Below are 22,053 nucleotides of genomic sequence, written 5' to 3' on the forward strand. Positions count from 1 at the left end.
CAAAATAAAGGTTTTCTATTTTAATATACTGTAAAACATAATTTATTCATGTAATGCAAAGCTGAATTTTCATCATCCATTACTCCAGTCTTCAGTGTCACATGATCCTTCAGAAATCATACTAATATGCTGATTTATTATCAATGTTGGAAACAGTTGTGCGGCTTAAAATTTTTTTGGAACCTGTGATACTTTTTTCAGGATTCTTTGATGAATAAAAAGTTAAAAAGAATGGCATTTATTCAAAATATAAATCTTTTATAACAATACATATTGTACATATGTACATATTTGCATACATATATTATATATATAAATATGTATATATAGAAATTTATAACAATAATAATAATAATAATATAGTGCAATTTTAGATATACATATCTAAAATTCATATTTCATAGGTAAAAGTGGTGCTTACCTCCTCTCAAAATTACAAGTGAGAAACCTTTCTTAACCTAGGGTTAAATGTAGCCTTAACTCGAGATTAAATAATAAGTTAACCTGTAATGAAGCGTAGTGGGCTAATAGTCATGTGCATGAGGTTGATGAGCGAGTCAACTGACATTCTCTAAACCAGTGCTGTAATGGAGTACTTCAAAAGGTACTTCTAAAGCTCATCCTTACAATCTCATGAATGCAAAGCTCCAGCCTTCCATCCTGAACCACATAAATGCTGTCGTCATCATCCCCGGGCTTGAACAGCTCCTCTCCCTCCTGCAGCTCCACAAACACCATGTGCCGACACAGCTCCAAAAACAAAGGCTTCTCAAAATGACCAAGTACCCTGAAACGGATCAACATTCGTCTTTAGATGAACACCAGACATTTCATTAGGCTGAAAAAGTACCATGCGATTTGCATGCAGTTCAGCTGCGATCATGTGACCCCCCACAGGGTCGGAGTTGTTCACCTGACGTTCTTGAGCATGTAGAGCACTTCTGAGGGCAGGTTTGAGTTCTGCACGTCAAATTCAGTGAGATCTGCCTCCAGGAGAGAGGGAGGGGGCTCTTTGGGCTGCAAAGTGGGCGGCTCCTTCCTGATCCGCAAGATCCTGCATGACATCGTAGCAGGAGTAAAATAAGAAGCACTGATCAGACAGCTCCTGACTTAAATTGTGTGGGTGATAAAACGAGATGCATATGCTCTGTAAAAATTAGGTATGTGAGAAGCTAAACAAACCTGCGTGCTATACTAAGAACTTTGGGCCTCTTCCGAGAGCGCTGCTTAGACACCGAAGAGGAGGATGGTGTCGAGGACAAGGTCTGGACCTGAAAGATAGAAAAAGAAAAATAGAAAAAAGTGAAGGATGGAGAGTAAATAAAAATAGCAGGCTGTTAGTCATGCAGGTGCCACACATACAGGATGGCCATATGCCACTTGGCACACTCTATACTGCCCTCCAGTGGAGGAAGACTAAAGTTTCAGCTGATGTCAGTTAATTACACTTATAAATGCGTTTTTGTGAAGCAAGTCTCTGCAGAGTCAGTCTGAACACTCATCTATTTATCTTTCAGCACAAATAGACTGCTGTGAATCTGACTATTGATCACCAAATAAAACAGCGTGCAAATCACAGGTAAGCAAATGGATTTCAGCGTGACCCACCTTTCTCATGATTTTCCTGCCGTAAAAGAGCACTTTATCTCTTTTTCTGAAGCGATAGCGAGGAACACCAGCCTGTTGATCTTAAAACACACACACGCAAACATATAATGAATAGCAGTACTCTAGACATACACTACCATTCAAAAGTTTGGTGGTCAGTGAGATTTTTGTAAAGATATTAACACTTTTCTTTAGCAAGGATGCATTAAATCAATCAATAGTGACTATAAAGACATTTAAAAACGTAACAAATATTTCTATTTCCACAAAAAAAAAAATTCAGCACAACTATTTTCAAAATTGATAATAATATGATATAGCAATACATGTTTCTTGAGCATCAAATCAGCACATTAGAATGATTTCTGAAAGATCAAGTGACACTGAAGACTGGCTGATGAAAATTCAAAATATTACTGTTTTTACTTGGTGAGCATCTTTCAAAAACATTTGAAAAACATTTACTGATCCCAAAATGTTTAATGGTATGACCACAAGGCTCTTATTCAAGTATCAGAACTGAGCAACAATGTAAAAACAACATGATGCTCAAGCCAGTATACAGTTCTTTGGACTTAAAACATCTGTTTTGGGCACAGAAGTGAAACATACTCGCCAGTTTATATCTGCGGTAGAAGAAAAGCACAGAGATTCCTATCAGACACACAGCCACCACGGCACTGATCAATATGCCCGTCAGCTGGAACAAACAACAGTCACAAAGATGTAAGATAAGGGAATTTATCTGACATTACAGGAAAAATTATAAATATCATCCTCTACTACTGGACTTTTGATTTTACTTTAATCAAAACACATTTTCAGTAACAGAGCAAATAATATTGGCAAAAATGCTGCAAGAAATAATCATCTCATTCAAATGGGCGTATCGGTCAACCGAAACATGATTAAACTTCTGTAACTTGTTACAGCTGATCTGAGTCAGTCAGATGCAGTTCCCTTTGCACTGGAAACTAATGTGGGAAAAGATAGCTTTCCAGAGTAAAGGCCCGTTCACACCAAGAACATTAACAATATGGTTTTAAAAATTGTTCTAAATTTAAAAGGACAGCTCCACATCTCAACTATAACGATAACAACACAGAGGAACTTTTTTCCATCAGATTAAAGATAAAACCATTGACAGCAAATCAGAATCCACCTGACGTTAAAGCACTTGAGCATTTAAAGCAGCAGACAACAGAACTGCAGTATTTGCTTATAATAAACAGATCATTATCATGCATTGGTGTGGACGCTAATATAGTCACTGTTATAGTTATCGTTCTTGGTGTGAACAGGTCTTAATTCAGAGAACACATCAGTGTACCATGGTGGTCTGCATCCTCTCCTCCACAAACTGCTGCAGGCGGGAACGAATTTCACTCCCAATAATAGCCTGAGGAAATAAACAATACACAAACAGTAAGATACATTCACAATTATGTCTCTGTTTTGGTTTGAAAATAAAAAGCCCTCTGGATAAAACACCCTTTTATATTTGTATTGTATAATTTATTTACATTTGTTCCACAGAACAATACAAGTAAAAAAAAAAAACAGCTCATGTGGGGTTTCTTTGAAATCATATTTATACTTAAAAGTTGAGCTCAAACGAGACTCAAAGAGGACGGTGCTTTCTCAGCTGCTTCCTGTCATGTGCAAAAACACAAAAGCACTTCCCCTTGCAAAAATAAAGAGATCTATCAGCTCAACCACTAATCTAACATTCTTCACCAAAACTAAAAATATTGTCATTACTTATTCATCCTTATGTCATTCCAAACTTATTTGCGGCCATTCTTCAAACACCATACTGTACATTTTTAATAAATAGGGAGTGGACAAACAATCAGCAAAGTACATGAACTGATAATGTTGACACAAATGCATAACAATCCAGCTGCAACATAAAATGACATTTGAGACAGTGAGATGCAAGATACTTACAGGATACTTGCACTGATCTCCATCGTCATTCTCATTCTCTCCCATTTCTAAAAAGTCAAAGTCACTCAGTTTATGGAGAATGCATTTAGTTGTATTTAAAACATGAACTGTTTTGTTTTCTTGAATGACAGAGAGCAAGAAAAGTGTCAAAAAAAGTCTGAACTTTTCTGTGAGTAAAGTGTTGAAAGACGAACTTCTATTTTAGCTGCGCTTAACACACCTTTGCAAACCCTTTTATTATGTAATCCTATGGAAAAATAAGCACTCCAGTTAAATGTGAAGCAGTGTTTATGTTGTCATTGAAGCAGGGATAACATTCATTAGTGTTATGGGCGTTACAGCTATCTAAAGTGTAAACAACAACGTCAACTCTTAGAAACAGTTGAATTCTGTTTTAGGCTTAGACCCTTTGTACATAAATATCAATAAAGCATACATATCTTACCAAAAAGCAGGTGGTTTATACGTGCAAGAGTAATATGCTAATTAGCCAGCATTCATTAGCTTACTTACTAAAGACAGCGAAACTGAAGACCGGTCCGGAAATTATCCCGTTTGAAACTGTTTATTCATACCACAGCTGCTGGCTGGGTCACTTTCTTGTCATTTCCACACAAATTTCACTCCAGTGTAAACTTTGGCAGCTCCTTTTTCGCCCCATGAAATCAAATCTCTGCTGTTACCTTGACAGTCTTCGGCGTGGCAGTGATGTGCAGTTTCATTGGCTACAAACAACATCAAGGGGCCAATCAGGATCGCTGTTGTTTGACTACTAATTTTTTATATATATTGCATGCAGTGTTGCCAACTTAGCAATTTTGTTGCTAAATTTAGCAACTTTTCAGACTACCCTAGCAACTTTTTCTTCCAAAAGCACCTAGCAACAAATTTAGCTTTTTTTTTTTTATTTATTTGGCAGCTTTTAGCAACTTTTGATAAGTGACTCAAACGATAAAAAGGCACAATTTACCATTAAAATTACACAAAAAGAGGAAACCAAAGATGCCTAGCAGTACACACTATACCCCAGCGACTTAACACTGCTTTTGTGCTCCAGAGCAGATTTTGCTCGTACTCTGAAGTCCTGTTGTTCATCCTAGCAACAAATCAACCTTCCTTTAGCAACTTCCCCTGAAAATTAGTTGGCAACACTGATTGCATGCAAGACAAAACAACATACACAATACCAAGATAATACCCATAACTGTGCAAACCATAACATTAAAAATAAAAAGGATGGCGTGTAATATAACTAAAAGTAAATGTCATTCATGTCAAATGTATTAATAATATTAACGTGCTATTAACAGCGTTGTTGTTTGTTTCATATTTACACAAAACAGTCACGCATAAACGCAAAAAAAAAACCCGTAGCCATACAATTCATTCAAAACCATGCACATGGAACTTAATAATATTAACTGTAACAGACCACATGTTTTGTTTTGTTGACAGTAGAAAAAGTGGTGAGAAAATTCAGTGTATATTTGTGTTTCTGTAAGTTCTCTTAGCTTGACCAAATGCAATCAAATAAAGCACTTTTCTTCCATAAGAACTTTATTGGTTTGCAAGCTGTTTTATACATTCTGGTGTCCTTTGACATCAATAACATAATTGTAAGAGTTGTTTAGTCTATTGCTTTGTCTTCTTTTTTCTCATGGGGTAGAATTTCAGACCAATTATGTCTCATTTCACACAGATTTAAAAACAACATTCACAGACGTTTCTAAATGAGTGGCTATCAAACAAAAGTAATTCATCAAAACCACAGACAAATGTGACACATTTAAATACTAAAAATGGCAGGAACGAATAAGGCAGGCATCTGGTATTCACAATTGTGGTTTTTAAATGATAAACGAAAACAACCTCCACCCATAATATACTCTGATAATCAAAATTCCCATTAAGAATATATTTATAATAAAGGCCGTTTTGGGTACACATTAGACCAAAAAAAAAAAAAAAAACTTTACAAAAAATTCCACACAATCTTTGTCCTCCTCCTCCTCCTCCTCCTCCTCCTTTAAATCCTTTAAATACTTGTTGAGATATTTGGCCACTGAATGGTAGGCAAGCAGAATCTCCTTGTCTTTGGGGCAGGTGAGGTGGAACACATCCTCCTTGTATGCTTTGTCCAAGTACTTTGTGAGGCCTTTTAGCTCTGCAGGGATCTCAAAACCACGGTACTTCTTGCACACCACCTATAAAGTCAACAAAACATTTAGATCTATAAACTAGATGAAGTTTAATGGCCATAATGAAGATTTCACTACATTCCCCATTCCCTCCACTAAATAGCAACTGTATTATATCAGTACTACAATATACACTTTACTGAATTTTTCATCTAAATGGGAAAAAATGACCAAGAACCTTGACAATGTGGAGTTTTGGAAGCAGGTTGCAGTCAGCAAGAGAGAGTGCATTTCCGTCCAGGTAATGTCTTGTGGACTGGGACAAATCTGGATTCTGGTCCAGTTCATGAGGAAGAGGAGTCAACAAGTATTGATCCAACTTCATCAAACTCTTTAGAAATTTCTTCTCCAGCACTGAAAGGCACACATTAACCATACCATTAATGTATTGATATTCAAATGCATCCATCCATCTATCTATCTATCTATCTATCTATCGATCTTAGAGCAACAAGTTTTTCCAAATGCTTTAGAAGTGACAGCCTCCATATTTCAAACATAAAATGGCTTCAAGTCTTGAAGCTAATTTCTAAGGTTCACTGCCTTCTCATCAGTTACAGACTTTACTGTTCACTGGCCAAACAACTTCAGAGAAGGGTGACCCTTACTGTCATTGAGCCCAGGATTGGGGTTTTTGATGTATGCCGAGAATTTGTGAAAGATGTCATCTCCTGCTATGTTAGACTCCTTATAGCGGCAGCATAACTTGGGATAGCTGTAATGCAAAAACAATGCAAAACAAGTTTAACAAAATTCCATTTCATTATGTAAAAGGTTGAATTTGTAGTGGAAGACATTTTGGCATTTTGTACAAACAGTAAGATATTTTTTTTCAGGAATTCTTGTATATTTCAGGAGCTCACAACAAAATATTAGAAATCTTTGATCTGGTGCTATGAATGCATACTCACTGTGGGGGAGCAAGGGTCTCTTCCAGAAACTCTTCAATTTTGTTGGTGTCAGTACGGACCTCTCCATTATAGATGAGGAAAGGGGGCTGAGAACCTGGAGCCAAGTCCTTTAGTACCTCTGGAGCTCTAGAAACAAAGAAATCATAAATAAACAGATCCTTTTTTTAAGGAACTTAATGAGAAATGTTTGAGATTATATTAAATCTCTGATTGCAGTACAGTTTGAGACATTGTTGAGATCTTTTTTTTTTTCTTTAAAAAAAAAAGATGTGTGAGATTACTGGGCTCCTTATCTCCAGGGAAAAAGAAAAGATCTTCTGTAGATCTCAATTTAGCACACCATTTAATCTCAATGTTGTCTAGGAGAATCTGAGAAGAACTGTTATCCCGATGTTGACATCTCTCACCTCTTCATGTCCACTGTAGTGAGGGTGAAGTTGACCCCCTTCAGCCAGAGTATCATGAAGAGCCGCTGACAAAATGGGCAGTTACCAACACTTTCACCATCATCGCTGGCCTGAAGACAACATTCAGTTAGCAACCCTTTAAAACTCCTAAAATGTAAATTATTTAATGTACAAGTAGAAACATGGAACTATACTTCCTGAAAAAGTACCACAACATTAGCAGGCATTAGCATTAAGATGTTCATGTTTTTGCTTAAAATAATTTAGCCTTTGTTTAGATTTGTTTTAGAGCTCTTATCATAAGTTCTAAAATCTGCAAGACCATTTCGAGGCCACCAATGTTGTTTTCAAGGATAATGTCATAGGAATGATTGGAAGTACAACCATTTCGAGCAAGGGTTAGATCACAAGAGACAAACTTTTACGTCTTATATCTTTCAGTCAGTCAAGTTAAGCACAACAACAAACGGACTATTTAAGCTCTAACCTTAACAAATAGTTCAATCTTTGTTGCTTCAGCCATCTCTGGTCCTCCTCTACCTCCTCCTCTTTCTGCAGCGTCTCAGTTGCCCAGGATCTCTTGCTGTCTTGGATCAAGTCAGTTTACATCAATCCTCAGAGCCTCCTTAGAATCCACTTCACCTCACGTGTTCACACTTGGATGTGTCTGTCTTCTGCTTTGACCTCTGAAGAATTAAGTTGTACTGATGGTACTAAAAGCAGCACCTTTCCGTCTTCCTCTCCCAACCGCAGTTTCTATCATTTTCCTTTCAGACAGAACCCAAACTCCCACCACACCCCATTGGTCTTGAGTGTTTGGAATACCTGCCCACTGGCCGAACCTGTCCAACCTGTATCTTCCCTCATTCTCTGCTGCTTAAGTCATAGCGAGTTTCTCTCTAAACTGCTCTGTTCCGTCCTACTCCCATCATTCTCCACTGCTATACAGGCATAGAGTGTCCAGTCTATAGTCGTTTTACCCAAGTTTACCCAAAAATAAAAATTCTGTTATCATTTACACATTATGTTGTTTCAAACACATGATTTTGTTTTTAGACCACAGAAGGAGATGTATTATTGTATGTTCACGCTGCTCTTTTCCATACAATGAAAGACAAGAATAAACATTTTGCTAAACTTTGTGTAAAAAATAATGAGTGAGTAAATGATAACTGATTTTATTTTTTTGGATGTTTGGATCATTGTTATGTTGTTTCAAACACATATGATTTTGTTTTTCTTCCATAGACCACAGAAGGAGATGTTTTACTGTATGTTCACACTGCTCTTTTCCATAAAATGTAAGACAAAAATAAACATTTTGCTAAACTTTGTGTCAAAAATAATGAGTAAATGATAACTGATTTAAATGTTTGGATTGGATTTTTGATGAAAATGTATAGCTTCATGCACACTCTATGCTTTATTCTGCAGATATGGTAATTTGGTTTATATTTTGTGCCATCAAAACTGAAACGATACTTTTAATTCATGTATTGTTGATCACTGTTGAAGAACTTTGACCCTTGATCTGAATTTTGTTTGATGGTAAAGATACTCCAGTGAAAAAAGGGTCGGGAGAGAGTGATTTTCTACAGGTATGAGGTGTGACAACTCTGGCATTTAGTCGTGTATGACAAATCATTAATTTGAATACTTAGTGTTTCAATTTGTATTATATGTTGTAACCACACCAACGTTTTTTGTTTTCACAGAAGAAACATGGCAAGTGTTTCAAAATGCAAAAAAAAATGTTAGACACGTTAAACCAGTGTCATTGAATTATGCCAACATTATGATTTTAATTAATTTACTACAGTTTTGTGCACTGATGTTTGGGAAAATCTGTGAAATTCTGCCAAATTTAAATATGGTGAAGAGCTAAAAGCCCTATTCTGTTATTGGTAGCTGTAAGAATCGCCAAATGAACCAAAATACTTTATTCAAACACCCATTTCCAACACAAGCTACATGTTAACACAGAGGACAAATGTCCTGAATCACCACACTGCTTTTGTTCAAAATAGTCTGAGTCATTTAACTATTAGTAATGAATTAAAGCAACGTCGACTGAACCAGTTTTAATCTGGAAAAATAGGGTATCACCCCTTGTAAAAATTACCAGGGTAATTATGCCAAAAGCAGGCGCAGCTAAATATTCACCCAAAACATAGACCTCTATATAAACTGAATAAATAATAAACTGTAAATGTGTTCAGCATTCCGCAACTAATATTTTTCGGATTTTCTTGACAATTTTAAATCATAAAGTGCGCAGGATATATTAAAATTCATCGCAAGCTTCGGCAGACACGTAAGGTGTGAGGCTTTATTAACATGTACACCTACCCCAACCCTAAACCTACCCTTACAGTAGGATAAATACAGTGTTGGTAGCATAATCTGATAGGTAGCCTAGCATTATTTGTCACCTGTTGATAGGTAGCATTATTTGTCAGAACACCGGCGTCCTCCCGAACTCAACAGCGCCCCACAAATTTTACCATGTAAATCTGTGGTGAAAAGTGGAACTGCCATTTGGCCAGTTTTGAGACTGTCCCGCTTATTTTCACCTTACCTTATCTCGCTCCAGAGTCGAGTCCAGACCAGACCAAGACGATATCAGTCAGCCTTCAGCTATATGTATGCATCAGGTCAGTATAGCTGGCATGTATGTTTTTACCAGAGGTGTGACCAAGTCGTTGTTTTGCAAGTCACAAGTAAGCCTCGAGTCTTTGCATTCAATTCTCGAGTCAAGTCCCGAGTCAAGACAGACAAGTCCCAAGTCAAGTCCCGAGTCAAGACAGGCAAGTCCAAGTCGAGTTGCAAGTCCTCAACTTTTAGCTTCAAGTCTTAAACAAGTCATTAGTGCTCTTTGCCCAAATTAGTGTCTCACGAGTCACAGGGCTCAAGTCCAAGTCCAGTCTCGAGTCATTGCTGTCAAAGTCTAAGTCGAGTCTCAAGTCTTCTTTAATTATGTCGAGTCGAGTCGCAAGTCATCAAATTTGGGACTCCGAGTCCGAGTCAAGTCTCGAGTCATGTGACTCGAGTCCACAACCCTGGTTTTTACTATGTGGAATAGTGTTCTAAATTAATGAAAGTGTTAATCTTTTAGTTTAAATGTGTTCACGTAAAAAGCCTTTATATAGTTCTGTTGTGTTTGTTTTATGTTCGTTTTAAGATGAGACATGATATTCGTTTCCTCACTTAAATTCCACTACAACTTGTAATATTCTAAATCAACATTCAGAGACATTTTTACATTAGATTCTTACATCTTCCTCTTCCACAGTAAGCAACTGTGAATTTTCAGTTTACATGATGTAACACATTTCTACAGATAAATCTACTGTACAAATATAAATGTATTACAGTACTGCTGTAGCTGCTGCTGTTTAGGGTTGTGACGTTTTTGCAAAGGGGTCTAAATTTTCTGGAAAATTTCTGAAAACGTTCCGAAAGTTTCCAAAAATTTTCCGGAAATTTTCTGCCCCTTTGCAAACCTAATGGCAAGCCATTTGCCAACTTAGCAGACATTACAACCATTCCATGTCAGATATTTATGGAATATGCACGCATGTGTGAATGGATCATTTTGCATATGATGGCTCACATGATGAAAGAATGTTTAGAAGTTGTGAAGAGGTCGACAATTTAATTGAGAATCAACTCAGTTTTGATCAACGAGCCATGTGCATATGCATGCATGTGCCAAAACACATGCAATTTGCTTATATCAATAAGAAATTAAAATCTGATGTGAACAAGAAACTGATTGTTCAGACATCTGAAATTATTGTTTTGAGAGGAAAAAAAACCACCTTACCTTAAAAACATTGTTTTGTGAATGAATACACTTTAATCAGGTGATGAGAGTTCAAGGGTCATTTTAGTGTTTTCTTTTAAAAATAAAAAGAAAGAAAGAGAAAGAAAGAAAGAAGAAAAGAAAATTAACACTTCCATCTAGTGTTGAGTTTGGGTAATGTAACTCTGAGGCACAACATTAGAGTACATGACATTCTGACATACAACAGCAAAAACAAAATGAGAACATGACTTTCCTTCTTCTGTGGAGCAAAAATGAAAATATTTTGAGGAATGTTTCAGTTGTTTTTGCCCATGCAAAAGTCAGTGGGGTCAAAAACAACATTTGAATTTTATTTTATGAAATTTGTCAAAATATCTTTTTTCATGTTCCACAGAAGAAATAAGGTCATACAGATTTGAAATGAGGATGACAACACAGTTTTTGACTACAAAATTGCAAGACAGCATTGGTCAACCACATTCACCAGAGAGAACATGTTGGTCAACCAACATTAGCATTTCTAAAAGGTCATGCTGGGCTCAGCTGATATTTTCAGTAGGTCTTTGATGCAATGCTTGGTCTGCTGTTTAAAGCAAGAGTAAAAAATAAGTGATTAGGGTTCCGAAAACACACTTTTCAATACTAATAACATGAATATGAAGAGTTGAGAGCGTTTCATCTAATGTTTTCTTGTCTTTAAGTCAAGTCACATTTATGTACAGTGCTTTATATACAGATTGTTTCAAAGCAGCTTCACAGTAATAAGAAAACAACAGGCCTATTGATGTTATAAAATTCTTCAATTATGAAAAATAGAATTTCAGCAGTAAAGCAGCACTAAATAGACTGGTGTCAATATTCAACTCAGTTTTGTTCAGTATTGATTCAGTGTAGTTCAATAATAGTGTGAATGTTGCCAAGTTCCTTAATTATGAAGCAAAATCGGTTCAACTATACAACACAAACTTAGCAATCATATTTTGTGTTTTAATTATTAGAGGCTAATTCATATGAATTCTTGTGATCTCTTCTTATAACTCCCATGTGAAAGTTATGTTTAGGGACGGCCTTTATGGTTACTTTTTTCGACAATCTTATATTTGTGTGTGATTCACCTCATATGAATTCATACGAAATCACCACCTCGCAACATAGTTTTCCTGTTCAGTGATGATTCAGTTTAGTTCAATAATAGCGCAAAGTTCATTGAATTATGAAATGAGTTTTATAAAGCAGCACTACAGAAGAAAATTGTCATTATCCAGCAAGTTTTGTTCTTTACGTTGTCTCTCTCTTGGTTTATAAATTTATTTTTTATATATTATAAGATGGAAACTCAAAAGACCCCATGCATGCCCAACAGTGATATCACATTGTTTTTACTCATATTTCTGCCTTTATAAGAATATTTCTAGTTCTTTTTTCTTGGGGGACATTATACATTAAGGTTTGCAAGTGTCACTTTTCACTTCTCTATTTAAATAAAGGCACAGGGCGGCAACAAGGAGAGGATGAATGTGTGAGAGTGAAGCAAAAAGTTTCGTAACCACTCACTTCCTCCTCCTGTAGTATTTTAGTGCCCTCTGCACAGAGTTCAGAAACCACAACAGACACTGATACATGCACTGATACACACAGAATTGAAAAAGCTAATGCCACGTTTCTCAATCGTCCTGCTCTTTCAGCCATGGTTTGTAGTAAATTCAAGTAGTAAACAGGTAGTAAACATCAAGCAGCCATTTATTAGACAGTATGTTGCATTGAAAGGCAACACAGTGTTCTTCAGTCTTGACCTGTTAACAAGGAAATGTGTCATGTGAGATGCTTTAATGATCAAGGGGCGATGCAAAATGGGAGGGGAAGACATCTGAAATGGAGAACATAAAATAAGAGTGATCTTAACAGGAAGCAGTTGTTTCCTACGAGAGTGAGTCATTGCGCAAATCTTTCCATCATTAAATGACAGGACAAGCCTCCACATCGCAACTTTTTCTCGAGGGACTCGACAGCAGCGGTCTTCACCAAAACACACGTTCCCCAAAGACACAGGTAAGAATTCTGCCATCCCTTGACCTTTTAATGTGCTTTAGATTGTAATGTTCTTTAGATCTTCTGCATTTTTACTACAAGCATTTGTCTTTTACGTTCTTTCTCTTACATTCCTGAAGCACAAAGCATCTTCTCAGCAGAAACTGTCAGTGCAATACCTTTTGTTATTTTTTGCTGGAATGAGATCTTCATCCTTTACGGTCCAGCCACAGCTACATGTTTATGAAACAAAAATGAGAAGAAAAAAAAAATTTGTGCACCAAGTATTTTTGACAGCATTGCACAAAAGTAAATGTTTTCATTTATCAAAGCTATTTTAGAAGTACAATATTTGCAGTTGCATTAATTTATTAATTTGTGTGCAAAAGTGTCTGATGAAAGGGGAATTACCAAAGTGTTTGGCGTGTCATGTGTGGCCCATATGAGATGATATGCTTGCTTGATATAAAATACATGTTTTATTAAAGACTCTAATCACAACATGACTAGAGTCTTTATCTCATCTGAATGTACTTGATTTAAAACATTTGGAGGGTACCCCCATCAAAACAGTGATTACTGGTAACAAACAAACACTTTTGAAAAAAAAAAAAAAAAAAAATACCTGGCAACTAATTGAAAGTACTAAAATAGTACAAAAACTAGATCTAAAACTGAAATATAAATGAAAGCTAAACAGAAACCAATAAAAATGACAAAAGCACAAACTACTAAAACAAACTAAAATTCAAATGAAAACTGAAAATATAAATACTATAATATTTTATACATAATACTAAAATAACACTGATTCACAAGTACTTTGTGTTCTATTTGATTTTGTGTAGCAAGAGCTATTCTGAACTTTTTTTGCAGATACCACATTAGGCTTTTAGAAAAGAAAAGAAAAAAACTAAGAAAATTTTATTTCCTGATGTGCTTGTGTTCATTTTGACAGCATTTGCATGGCATTACAATTTCTTGACTGAAAGACATAGAAAGCGAGATAGCGAACCAGGGATTCTGGTTGAATGAAGAGACGCACCCTCTACTGGTCACTCCACTTGTCATCTACAGGAAGGAAGAAAATGACATGGATACTGACTTTGACAAAACCACAAGTTTTAGGCCAAGACCTTGCATGATGTCCAACAAAAATATAATAAAACAACAAACTAATGCCCAGTTCTGCTACTTCCACAGCACACTTATGGGCTCCAGCAGAAGATGTATCGCAAAGTGGAGGAAAAGGCATCTGCAACCCTCAAAGACTCTGCTTGTTTTATTCCTGGCCATCAGCTTTATCTACAGTTGGTTGCTGGTGGTTAATAAACCACAACATCTGAATGGCAGCAATGTATCACTCCCAAATAATATCACCATCCTGTTATGGCACTGGCCGTACGGCACCCGGTACAGCCTTGCAGGGGACGTGTGTCTGAGGGACTACGGCATCTCTGGATGTGTGCTAGTGGACAATCGCACTCTCTATGAGAGCGCCGATCTAGTGGTCTTTCATCACTTTGAGCTGAAGCTGCATAAACAGCACCTTCCAGTGCATCTCCGTCGGCCCGCCAAACAGAGGTGGGTATGGCTTTCTTTAGAAGCACCACAAAACAACAGCAACTGGTCACCGTACAACAACCTTTTCAACCTTAATTTTATACATAATACTAAAATAACACTGATTCACAAGTACTTTGTGTTCTATTTGATTTTGTGTAGCAAGAGCTATTCTGAACTTTTTTTGCAGATACCACATTAATTAGGCTTTTAGAAAAGAAAAAAAAAAAAACTAAGAAAATTTTATTTCCTGATGTGCTTGTGTTCATTTTGACAGCATTTGCATGGCATTACAATTTCTTGACTGAAAGACATAGAAAGCGAGATAGCGAACCAGGGATTCTGGTTGAATGAAGAGACACACCCTCTACTGGTCACTCCACTTGTCATCTACAGGAAGGAAGAAAATGACATGGATACTGACTTTGACAAAACCACAAGTTTTAGGCCAAGACCTTGCATGATGTCCAACAAAAATATAATAAAACAACAAACTAATGCCCAGTTCTGCTACTTCCACAGCACACTTATGGGCTCCAGCAGAAGATGTATCGCAAAGTGGAGGAAAAGGCATCTGCAACCCTCAAAGACTCTGCTTGTTTTATTCCTGGCCATCAGCTTTATCTACAGTTGGTTGCTGGTGGTTAATAAACCACAACATCTGAATGGCAGCAATGTATCACTCCCAAATAATATCACCATCCTGTTATGGCACTGGCCGTACGGCACCCGGTACAGCCTTGCAGGGGACGTGTGTCTGAGGGACTACGGCATCTCTGGATGTGTGCTAGTGGACAATCGCACTCTCTATGAGAGCGCCGATCTAGTGGTCTTTCATCACTTTGAGCTGAAGCTGCATAAACAGCACCTTCCAGTGCATCTCCGTCGGCCCGCCAAACAGAGGTGGGTATGGCTTTCTTTAGAAGCACCACAAAACAACAGCAACTGGTCACCGTACAACAACCTTTTCAACCTTACCATGTCATATCACTCTCATGCTGACATCACTGTGCCCTATGGGAAGCTGTTACAGAGAAAGAAACCAGGTCTAGACTTAGTTATCCCAAAAAACAAGAGTTATGACGCCTGTTGGGTGGTTAGCAACTACCAAAAACGGCACAAGAGGAGCGCAGTGTTCCAGGAGCTAAACAAGAACCTCAATGTGCAACTGTATGGCCTTTCCGCCAAAAAACCTCTACCGAAGGAGGCGCTGCTTCCAACGATTTCACGCTGTTATTTCTACCTAGCCTTTGAGAACACACAGTCTCCGCAATATATCACTGAGAAGCTCTGGAGAAACGCTTTCCAGGCTGGGACCGTGCCCGTGGTGCTGGGACCGCCACGCAGAGACTATGAAGCCGTGGCGCCTCCGAATTCCTTCATCCATGTGGATGATTTTAAATCAATTAAGGCCCTGGCTGAGTATTTGAGAGGCCTAACTAAAGATCCAGAGAAGTATAATGCATATTTAACCTGGAGGCAAGACTATATGGTCAAATTATATACAGACTGGAGAGAACGATTGTGCAATATCTGTCCCATATACGGACAACTTCCAACTCAAAAGGTTTATGAGGATTTGAGAGCATGGGCAAAATGGTAGTTTTTTTAAGGGGCCCTTCACACAGAACACGTTTTAGCATAAAAAAAAATAAATAAAAAAAAAAGTCTGCAGACTTTCGAAAAGTTGAATTTCTTTCAGCTTGAGAGATCTGGTTTTAGAATATGGTCATTCGCAAAATGCTGCAAAAGATGAAAGACAAGAGCGCAATGTTCAATGACGTTTGTCTTAGTGCGTGCATAGAAAAACTACTGAAAAAAATTGAATGCAAAAATACAAGTTCTAGAGATGGGTGTTCGTTTGTTTTTTTTTTAAGTTGAACTTCTTTTAACATAACTGTTGCATTTTTGGAACACTAGTGCTTCAAAAATTGCGAGATGCAAGCATGGTTAAAGGTCAAAGATGTCCATCTAGAGCATGTTTACATAGGAAAAAAAATTGAAAGGCAACGCAGTGGAAAGCAAAAATGCGAGAAACAGGGTAGTGCAATGGGGGGGGGGATGCTTAGTGGAACTTTTATCTTGAGCACTGCGTTTTTAGAACATGTCGTTGGTGAGATGCTGCAAAAGATGGGAGACAAACAGTCAAAGACGTCTAATAGCGCATGACAGAAATGCAATTGAAAAGCAGCATAAAGCAAAAAATGCACAAAAAACAAGCAACAGGGTAGTGGAATGAAAAAAAAAAAAGCACGGTGTAGACTATTTGAGAGCTGCGTTTTTATAATGATGTCTCATGCTAAATGCGAATGCAAAGACGTCCGTCTAGCATGTTTAAATAGAAAATCTGTGGAAAAACAGTGCAGCGGAACGCAAAAACGTGAGTCACAAGGTGAAAAACCGAAGTATCAAAAGACCATTTTTAGAACACAGTGCAGTAGAACGCGAAAAAGTGTTCTAGGCGAGTTGTCCCAAAGCGGCCATTCACACAGGATGCTTTTTAAGTTTAAAAACAGCCAAACGCAGAACAGTGGAATGGGGAAAAAAAGCCAAGTCTAAATACATGCTTTTTTAAAAGTTGAACTTTTTAACTTGCGGCACATTTCGAGTAATGCGCAAAATGCTGAATAAAACATGAGCACAATGGGCAAAATTGTGTCCATCTAGCACACGCTTACATAGAAAAACAATGGGAAAGCAGTGCAGTGGAAGGCAAAAACGTTCTGTGTGAATAGCCACTAAGCACTTTACAGGCTACATGACGCAATATTTTATTTGAATTCATACTGACAGCATCAGCAGCACCATTTATGTATAAATAAAGCATCACGCATTGGTGTGCACCTGTGCAAGCATAAAAACACAGAAGTTCTATTGCTATCCAAGCTGCTGGGGCCATGGTGCCAAACTGAAACCGCAATGTGCAAACCTTGCTTCCTCTCCTGTCAACATGCTTATATATCCTGTGTACAAGGATTCTTGAAGGTCGGAACAAATATTTGCAAGCAAACCAGCAAAATTATAAAATAGGTTTTTTTAAAACTGGTGGGTCATACATTTTTGGTTAGTTTGCGCCATATCAAACATGCTTTTTTTTTTTTTTTTGCAGTGAATTGTCAGTTTAGATTTTGGTTCGGTGTTGGATCGCCAGTCGATATACAATAAAACATCTGGATCCTGAAACACCGTTTTAAACCAAGATACTTCATCTGTAAAACAAGTGTTAAGAGCAACAGGTTGATTAAGTCCCAGAAACAAACAAGTAGTGACTGTCAATGGAAATGGTTTAATTGCTACCCAGTGATATTGTATGTGTTGAGCAGAGTTTCAATAAATTATCAAATATGGCTTTCATTTACATTGCATAGGGATGAGCATGCATGATAAACACACCAAAAAGATAAGGCACACGACCTCCACATATAGGCTTCCAAACTGGCAGCAAATTTCATCCATAAATCACCCTGATAAAAAGATATTACACCTAGAATTATTTTCCAATTGGAGATGGGAGAGTGCAAGCATTTAGAGAAAAAAAAGAACAGTGACTGATGTCCTTTGCAAACCATCTAAAAAAAGGTCTCCAAATTATAATTTAAAAAATCCATCTCTTTAAAAATCAAGTAATTAGTCAAAATACAAGATCTAAGTCTTGAATTTGCTGCCAGTTCACATAGAAATGTGGCGGGAAAACTACAAAGTATGAAGACAAATATGGAAATATACTTTGGAAATCATCAAATATTGAATAAGACAAACATATGTACATTAAAAATTGATACAGGAGCAAAAAGTCATAAAAACTATAAAAATCGTATCTGAACCTATGACTTCATGTGCAAACGCATTAGTTCAACAAGGCACCCATTAGGCTGCTAGTGTACAAGGTCAAGTCTAAACCAGACACTTTACAATCAGAGCGTCACAAGGCACATATGGAAAGAACCAAATAAACAGATGCAAGGTTTACATAAAAATAAATCATATGGCTGATTTGATCCATAGCTTGGCTTGGAGCACCTCTATTTAAAATTTGGCAAGCACCTGTTTAGCTGGTGAGGTGACCAACCAGTCCAGGGTGCAGGGCGTTTTTAAAGACCTCCGGTCGGTGGAGGGAAGGCATGTATAGGGCAGGGGCTCCTCCAGGATGGGCTGGTCCAGGATAGCCTTGCCCTGGGAGGGCTGTGCCACCCATGTGGGGCAGAGGTGGTGGACTCTGGTCGTAATACTGTGCTTCAGCGCATTCATCATCAAATGGCAACGCTAGACGTTTCCCCTTTTGTCTACGGTTGCAGAACCACACACGTACTACCTAAAGAAAGAGAGAAAGAAAAGAAAAAAAAAAAAAGACCGTTTAGGTCAAATGGGTTCTAGAAGCACTGACGGATCTAAATATGATGAATCCAAAGACTTTGAGGCATGCCTACATCTCTCTCCAGCCCGAGGTCATCAGATATATGTGTGATCTCCAGAGTGTTGGGTTTGGGGCACTTCACAAAGTACGACTCCAGAGCAGAACGGACTGTGCCTTCCAAACTGGTCCTCCGCTTTCTTTTTCTTGTGTCAATGAACACCCGTTCAATTTTGTACATCTGGAAGATATCGAAAAATTGGCCATGAGAGACAAACTTGTTCTACATGTATGCAATAAGAGATTTAAAACAAAACTATACAATGTGCAATTATGCAAGCATTTCTGGAACACTTTATGCTCACTATTCAATCACTGTATTGAACGGTCAAATATGTATTACATAATTAACTCTTTTTGCAGGTTGTCTTGTAGCTTGATATTCTACAGCTGAGGTGCCCAAAAGTTTAATTTGAATAGCAATAAATAAATAAATAAATAAAAAACTGAAGGCTGAGGCAAAAGTAAATGTTGCATTATATATACACACATGCATTCAACATAATAATAATAAAAATACCTTTAATAAAATCAGTTTTGTTTACTTCGGAGGTAAATAAATGGTGATATCACAAAGTATACAGTATGGAAGTGTGAAATGGTCTAATGTATCACACCTGAAAAGCTCACCGTATACTACAGTATTTAATAGCAGTTATAAGATCATTTTTCAACTGTTTCACGTAATAAAAGGCTAGGCTAGTATTCTATTTCAAACATGGGCATAGCAACAGAGGGGAAAAAGGGGGAAAGAGTGTCTAGGGCCCAGAGGCCCCCCCTCACTGAATGTGATTTTGAGGGGGCCCTATAGCAAATTTTGTGCAATGGGCCCACAATCCCATAGCGACTCCACGGATTCCAAACATAGCCACCGCGTGTACAAGTAAACAGGCGACTGAGCGGAGGTAAAATAGTATCAGGTTCAACGACAGAGGTCGCCGTTTTGAGCGCACTTTACAGTAATGTAGTGTACTTACATCCTGAGGATTTTCGGAATTCTCTGCCTCATTCAACCACCTCTGGAGCAGCGGCTTCAGTTTGCACATATTCTTGAAACTAAGTTGGAGAGCCTCAAAGCGGCAGATAGTCGTCTGACTGAACATTTTGCCTAGGCAAAAACACAAAGGTTTAAACAGTTAGCTTGAAACTATTTTCATTCATACATTTATATAGCCCTAATGGTCAAAGACCTGAAACTCACCATACAGGTTTCCCAGCGCGAGCCCCACGTCTGCCTGCGTGAAGCCCAGAGTGATGCGTTTGTGTTTGAGCTCTTTAGCAAACTGTTCCAAGTCTTCCGTAGTCAGATTCTCCTAAAAATGGAAAGTTGTTAAATTATACCCAAAAACGACAAAGGTAAATAAATTAACCTTTAATTTAGGTCAAAAGCCTTACCTCCTCCTCTGAATCACTGCACCCTCCACTGGAGGAGCCGCTGCTCCTGGCTGCGCTTTGCGCCTGACCCGAAGGGATGTTTTGCGCGGAACCTCCGTTGAAAAAGCCCGGGCTTTCGAACCCATTTCCGGGTGGAGATGGAGACAGAGATGGGGATGATGCGGAGGGAGTCGGGGGAGCTTGAGAAATATTTGCGGAGGCCGTAATATGAGATAGTCCAGGCCAAAACGAGGGGTTCCAGGGTGTGTAATAATTCACCCCGGTGGGTACGGATGATGTCCCGGGAGTGAGATTATATTGTGACGTCGGCTTGTTTTCTTCATTGGTGTATTCATCAACATCCTTTTCAGTTTTTATCTCAGCTGGAATCTTGATTTGTTCCCTGGTTTCAGCGATAGGCGGGCTGATGTTCGCCGGCTGGGTGGCTGCCGTCGCACCCGCGACCTGCCCGGTGAACTCGGGTGCAGCAAACGGGTACCAGTGTTTGGGGTGCGCAAAATCACTGCCTTGCAGATCGTTCGTTTTAAAATCGCCTGAAAATGGGAAGAAAGTTTGGTGTGTCACAGGGTTGATTCCGTTGAAATGGACTTTGTTAAAAAGCAGGCTTGGATCCTGAAGCATGCCGTGAGCGAACTGCAAGGACGCACCGCCAAGTCCATCCAGGCCCTGGGCTTGATGGTACATGGCCCTGTTGACTTCATAGGGTCTGCAGTCCGTTCCTGTCGGGCTCTGTGGTCTCTCCGTCATCTTCTCAAAAAAAAAATTTCTTTAGGTTTTAAGCAAGAAAGCGTTGAGGCTGTTGGTTTGATAATCAACAAACGGCGATCAGTAGCTCCATGCCAGGATTTTCTTGTAGAATTACCAAACTTACTAAAACAAAGTAGATTTCGAAGCCTCAGATTGTGCGTGCCAGTATCAGCCTGTGTGGAAATGTGCGGAGTCCTTGTGTGACGGCCATCAATTAGGCCTTCAGAACCGGCTAGTAACTCACCAACACCAACTCTTCCCAATCTCAATTCTGATCCTGGCCCACACAGGTTTTCCTAATCAATCGGAGTTGGAGGCTGGGGTCTTAACCATCTCCTCTCCTATTGGTCACCTGAGACAATAAGCCACAGCTGACGGTGAATTTGTGAATGAACTTGGTTTTCTCATTGGGTGAGGACGTCTTTGGAAATGTGAGGTGTATCTGTATATAGGCTATTTGCATTTTCCAAAAGTGCACAAATCATACATTTACTCCCAATAAATATTTAACTTCAGTAAAACCTTTGAAAATTCATAAGATGAAATGCATAATAGGCTAAGCTTTCTCTTATGCATGTTGAGTATTTACAATACAAACAGAATTACGTATTCACGTGTGTATTATATTCAAGCCACATTAAGTAAACTTTGTTTCAGTAATATGCACTTAATGAGCTTTCTTGATATTGAAATTCTTGACATCCGTGGGAAAATCCACTTTCTTGTTCACGAAGTGAACAGCAAGTTTTAAGAGACATTTTATAGGCTACATTTAAACTCCGTTTACCACGTCATTAAAAAAAATTTTTTTATTTAATAAAACAAAATATATCATAAAACTGTATAATCGGTAAAACTGCATTCACGTGTATTTTTGCTGTTCTATTTGACCAAGAGAGACAAATAAAAGGTGAAATGTTTGTCTGTTGCTGATAAGCAATTGGATTACAAGCGTCACATCTCCCACCTTCCCGCTGCTTGTTGAATCACTGATAGGAGCCGTTTATACATGCAAGAGCATTTTGAA

General features: G+C 38.1%; 4 protein-coding genes across 7 annotated transcripts in view; 1 reads left to right on the forward strand and 3 right to left on the reverse strand.

The window, feature by feature from the left end:
• Window positions 1–4,345, reverse strand: part of LOC107736872 (patatin-like phospholipase domain-containing protein 7) — a 26,105-nt gene extending 21,760 nt beyond the window's left edge. Inside the window, exons 1-8 of one of the 2 annotated variants that reach the window (XM_016548241.1) lie at window positions 4,072–4,345; window positions 3,559–3,605; window positions 2,939–3,007; window positions 2,221–2,308; window positions 1,609–1,688; window positions 1,183–1,271; window positions 914–1,054; window positions 628–787 (exon numbers count right to left, since the gene is read on the reverse strand). In XM_016548241.1, the coding sequence (XP_016403727.1) occupies window positions 628–787; window positions 914–1,054; window positions 1,183–1,271; window positions 1,609–1,688; window positions 2,221–2,308; window positions 2,939–3,007; window positions 3,559–3,603 (672 nt within the window). In that variant the 5' untranslated portion in view covers window positions 3,604–3,605; window positions 4,072–4,345. Of the gene's footprint in view, window positions 1–627; window positions 788–913; window positions 1,055–1,182; window positions 1,272–1,608; window positions 1,689–2,220; window positions 2,309–2,938; window positions 3,008–3,558; window positions 3,678–4,071 lie in introns of both variants that reach the window. The other variant, XM_016548238.1, reaches the window with a different exon arrangement.
• Window positions 4,224–7,820, reverse strand: LOC107736903 (chloride intracellular channel protein 1-like). Its single transcript, XM_016548293.1, has 7 exons — window positions 7,562–7,820; window positions 7,075–7,184; window positions 6,668–6,793; window positions 6,365–6,471; window positions 5,935–6,110; window positions 5,547–5,762; window positions 4,224–4,283 (listed from the first exon to the last, which is right to left on the reverse strand). Exons 1-7 carry the CDS (start codon window positions 7,595–7,597, stop codon window positions 4,224–4,226), a joined length of 831 nt encoding a protein of 276 aa, XP_016403779.1. The 5' UTR covers window positions 7,598–7,820.
• Window positions 7,821–14,657: 6,837 nt separating this feature from the next.
• Window positions 14,658–18,219, forward strand: fut7 (fucosyltransferase 7 (alpha (1,3) fucosyltransferase)). Its single transcript, XM_016548245.1, has one exon. The coding sequence runs from the start codon at window positions 14,886–14,888 to the stop codon at window positions 16,074–16,076; it is 1,191 nt and encodes a 396-aa protein (XP_016403731.1). The 5' UTR covers window positions 14,658–14,885; the 3' UTR covers window positions 16,077–18,219.
• On the reverse strand, window positions 18,116–21,312 carry LOC107736873 (POU domain, class 5, transcription factor 1-like). 3 transcript variants are annotated; one of them, XM_016548244.1, is made up of 6 exons: window positions 20,927–21,312; window positions 20,280–20,812; window positions 20,086–20,197; window positions 19,862–19,992; window positions 18,901–19,065; window positions 18,116–18,785 (listed from the first exon to the last, which is right to left on the reverse strand). In XM_016548244.1, exons 1-6 carry the CDS (start codon window positions 21,024–21,026, stop codon window positions 18,522–18,524), a joined length of 1,305 nt encoding a protein of 434 aa, XP_016403730.1. In that variant the 5' UTR covers window positions 21,027–21,312; the 3' UTR covers window positions 18,116–18,521. The 3 variants fall into 3 exon arrangements, with proteins under 3 accessions (XP_016403730.1, XP_016403729.1, XP_016403728.1); XM_016548243.1 differs by having other exon boundaries at window positions 18,121–18,785; window positions 20,280–21,026; window positions 21,151–21,311; XM_016548242.1 differs by having other exon boundaries at window positions 18,121–18,785; window positions 20,280–21,311.
• Between the last annotated feature and the right edge of the window lie 741 nt (window positions 21,313–22,053).

Source organism: Sinocyclocheilus rhinocerous, unplaced genomic scaffold (assembly GCF_001515625.1).
Source record: "Sinocyclocheilus rhinocerous isolate Xijiao unplaced genomic scaffold, SAMN03320098_v1.1 scaffold192, whole genome shotgun sequence".
Lineage (NCBI taxonomy): Eukaryota > Metazoa > Chordata > Actinopteri > Cypriniformes > Cyprinidae > Sinocyclocheilus > Sinocyclocheilus rhinocerous.

Bases quoted from the DNA above. Each gene is read 5' to 3' on its own strand.
- LOC107736873 (XM_016548243.1), bottom strand. From the start codon at position 21,026: ATGACGGAGAGACCACAGAGCCCGACAGGAACGGACTGCAGACCCTAT. The intron at 19,993-20,085 runs GTGAGTTTCAGG...GTTTTTGCCTAG, and splicing joins CGCGCTGGGAAACCTGTATG to GCAAAATGTTCAGTCAGACG. The intron at 18,786-18,900 runs GTAGGCATGCCT...CTCTTTCTTTAG, and splicing joins ACCTCGGGCTGGAGAGAGAT to GTAGTACGTGTGTGGTTCTG.
- LOC107736903 (XM_016548293.1), bottom strand. From the start codon at position 7,597: ATGGCTGAAGCAACAAAGATTGAACTATTTGTTAAG. The intron at 6,472-6,667 runs GTGAGTATGCAT...TTTGCATTACAG, and splicing joins GAGACCCTTGCTCCCCCACA to CTATCCCAAGTTATGCTGCC. The intron at 6,111-6,364 runs GTAAGGGTCACC...TGTGCCTTTCAG, and splicing joins CAATCCTGGGCTCAATGACA to TGCTGGAGAAGAAATTTCTA.
- fut7 (XM_016548245.1), top strand. From the start codon at position 14,886: ATGGATACTGACTTTGACAAAACCACAAGTTTTAGGCCAAGACCTTGC.